The sequence below is a fragment of the Planococcus citri genome, chromosome 1 (genome assembly GCF_950023065.1).
Source record: "Planococcus citri chromosome 1, ihPlaCitr1.1, whole genome shotgun sequence".
NCBI classification, from domain to species: Eukaryota; Metazoa; Arthropoda; class Insecta; order Hemiptera; family Pseudococcidae; genus Planococcus; species Planococcus citri.
In genome coordinates this window covers 19955669-19958592 of record NC_088677.1, presented here as the reverse complement: position 1 = coordinate 19958592, position 2924 = coordinate 19955669, and the positions used below count along the sequence as shown (strand labels likewise).

At 32.5% G+C, this 2924-nt stretch overlaps 1 protein-coding gene across 1 annotated transcript; it reads left to right on the top strand.

The window, feature by feature from the left end:
- The first annotated feature begins 204 nt into the window (after positions 1-204).
- Positions 205-1940, top strand: LOC135849756 (protein phosphatase 1 regulatory subunit 42-like). The gene is made up of 4 exons (XM_065370324.1): positions 205-546; positions 605-839; positions 912-1037; positions 1117-1940. Exons 1-4 carry the CDS (start codon positions 493-495, stop codon positions 1206-1208), a joined length of 507 nt encoding a protein of 168 aa, XP_065226396.1. The 5' UTR covers positions 205-492; the 3' UTR covers positions 1209-1940.
- Positions 1941-2924: the final 984 nt, after the last annotated feature.

Genomic DNA, 2924 nt, shown 5'->3' with positions numbered 1-2924 from the left:
CCGGTATCCATAATACTATTTTCATGCGTTCTTTTTGTATTTTAATCTACGAGTAGTTTACTTTTGATATGTTAATAATTATCTGTTTTGAGCTTTTGCTAGGTTTTTTTTTTTTTTAAATGGTTGGTATTTGAATTTTGATGTTTTTTTCTGTGTTTTTTGAAAGAACTGCTATCAAAATTTTCATTAAGTTTTTTTTTTTTTTTTTGTTATCTAAAATCAAATGTAATTTTTTGATTTTGAATGCATTGAAGTTTTTTGGTTGCCACTTTTTTTTACATTAACATTTTTTTGGTTACTTTTTCCGCCTTTTGTGGTGACTAAAGTTACTTTTTTTGAGAAAAATTTGAGTACAATCCCTGTCATCTCAATCTCAAACACAATAATATTATCTTACACTCGAACAGATATCTAGGATACAATTACATATCTCGTCTCAATGGTCTGAAGAACGTTCCCAAATTGGAAACACTTCACATTCAAAAACAATGTATGAAAGATGCAACCAGTCTGAGCTTTGATCCTGAAACCGTAGTCGAAATATCGGTAAGCTTTATCAGCAATCAGCTGACAGAAAAACATGTACAGGAATTTTTCTTTACAGAAATCTCTTCACGAATTGAACATATCAGATAATGGGATTACAACATTGAAAGATTTACACTCGTTGTACAATTTAACATTCTTGGACGTGAGCAATAATTTACTATCGAATTTAGTAGATATTTGTGACGCTGTAACGAATTGGAGACGTTTGAAAATCCTGCAAATTGATGGGAATTTGATATCGAAACGCAAACGTTACGAATACGAGATTATTCCTGTGGCTCCAAACTTGGGTAACACTTGGACAGAAATTATGACGTAATTAAAGATGTGCATTTTCTAAAAAAAAGTAATCTTCTTCGTAGTCACCTTAAACAACAGACAAATTAATAACGCTACGAGAATATTTTTGCAAGCTCTACAGAAGATTCGAAGTAATCGACAGAAGAAACCGAAATACACCGGAACGCCATTTAGCTCAGAAACGAGAAGTAAATATCATCGCTATGCTAATTAAATAACAAAATTGGATTAGAAATTCACGCAGAGTGCATCTCCTAATTATTACAGGTTTCGTTCATCAACTCCCTTTGGAATTCCAGGAGATAGTTTCGAGATCGATAATGCATAAGAGGAAACGACTCGAGCCTTTACATTGTTGAGTCGACGATTCGATTATATAAGAAAATGATGTGGAAAAATATCCCAAACACGATAAATTATCGTTTAAATAAGTTCATTAGTTTGGTAACCATAATATATAAGACTATATTTTCAAATAAATAATAAAAATAGACGTAATTATATACAAAAATAATGTGCTATTTCAACGAAACTTTCAAACGTGATAAATTTTAACCCGTTGAAGTAGATAAACGTTAAAGCTAAACCAAGTTAACACAACAAACATGCTGATTGACTAAACAAAATACTCATCGAAGATTTCACATTTATATCTTCAAGCACCACGTATTCTTGATACGATGAAAATAATATCGCTGGAAATGTACAAGTTGCTTAGAGTGTGAGGTAAGGTAAATGAAGAATGCATATTCGGTGAGACGAAAATACCAATTTAATTATCTTTCTTATCGTCGACCAATCCTTCCTTCGGTTCGGTTACTTCTTCTTCGGTTTTATTCTTCTTGATGCAAGGGCACGATGCGAACAGTGAACATTCTGTTATGTCTTTCGGTTTATTCGAATCTATTTCTCCTTTTTTGGCGAACGGGTTCCAGAATCGGAGTACATAAGGTTCGATGAATTTCCATATGATTAATAAAAGTGGAATTACAACGCAGGGTACACAAGCGAATGCCATTTTGACAATAGCTGTAAAATGAAGGCAGAGTAGATGAGTATTATGAGCGACACAGGGTGAGAATTTGAATAAATGCGAATTAATACTACTTACTTGGTTCGATTTATGACAAGATGTAGGCGAAAAGTTGACAAATACGTTTTTACGAGCAGTTTTTATGGTGAATTTCAACTATTTTATTACTTATTGCTCAATTTGAACTGATAACTTATCACAAAATGTCAAAAATGAAAATAAGTGAACTAAAAATTATTAAAATCTAGTTTGAAAATAAATTAGCACCGTTTTTCATGATGAGGTGTAAAATTTCACGTACAGTGACACCTCCTCATGAAAATAAGCGAGTACAAATTTGTAAAACAAAAAACTAGATTTTCAGAGAGTCTGATTATTAGCGCTTCTACAAGCCAAAAATGTCACTACTCGTGTGAGGACATTGATTGGCTGAAATCCACCAGGCCATTATTTATTCCACATTTGAATTTGAATCCGCGTTCTCCTTCGAAATTCGAAATTCGAATCAAAATCCGCGCAAATCAGCTGAAATAATTGTTAAGCGGGTTTGAATTGAGGTGATCTGATCTTCCAAATACGAATTCGGAAACGGTAGATCAAATTTTTGATTTCTCTAACGATTTTGATTTTTAGTGAATTTTTGAAAAATTAAACTCTGGTCAAGAAGAATGAAAAAAAAAATCTAAATTTTACCTAATCGATTAAGAAAGCTGAAATTTGGTGTGTGATCTCGATTGGAAAGTGTTTCGAACCATTACGAGTTGTACGTAGTTTTGTAGCACCTTAGCACTTAGCAGATTTTTAAATATTAAAATTTCCACAACATTTTACCATTTATTTAATATGCTGAGTCGATTGGAGGTAGTTTCAGGATTCAGGCTGTTCCGGAGCCTTCGAGTATGTATTTTTGGAAATTTCCGAATTTTCTAAAAAGTGGTCTGAAAACCGTCCAAATTAACTTTAGCATTGTTTTTTCCCTTCGAAATATAGGGTATCTGAGTAATAGGTAGTGAAATCAGTGAAAAAGTAGTGATTTCAAAAA

Excerpts from the sequence above, each read along its gene's own strand:
- LOC135849756 (XM_065370324.1), top strand. The coding sequence starts at position 493 with ATGAAAGATGCAACCAGTCTGAGCTTTGATCCTGAAACCGTAGTCGAA. Across the intron at positions 840-911 it reads TCCTGTGGCTCCAAACTTGG|TCACCTTAAACAACAGACAA; the intron begins GTAACACTTGGA and ends TCTTCTTCGTAG. Across the intron at positions 1,038-1,116 it reads ATTTAGCTCAGAAACGAGAA|GTTTCGTTCATCAACTCCCT; the intron begins GTAAATATCATC and ends TAATTATTACAG.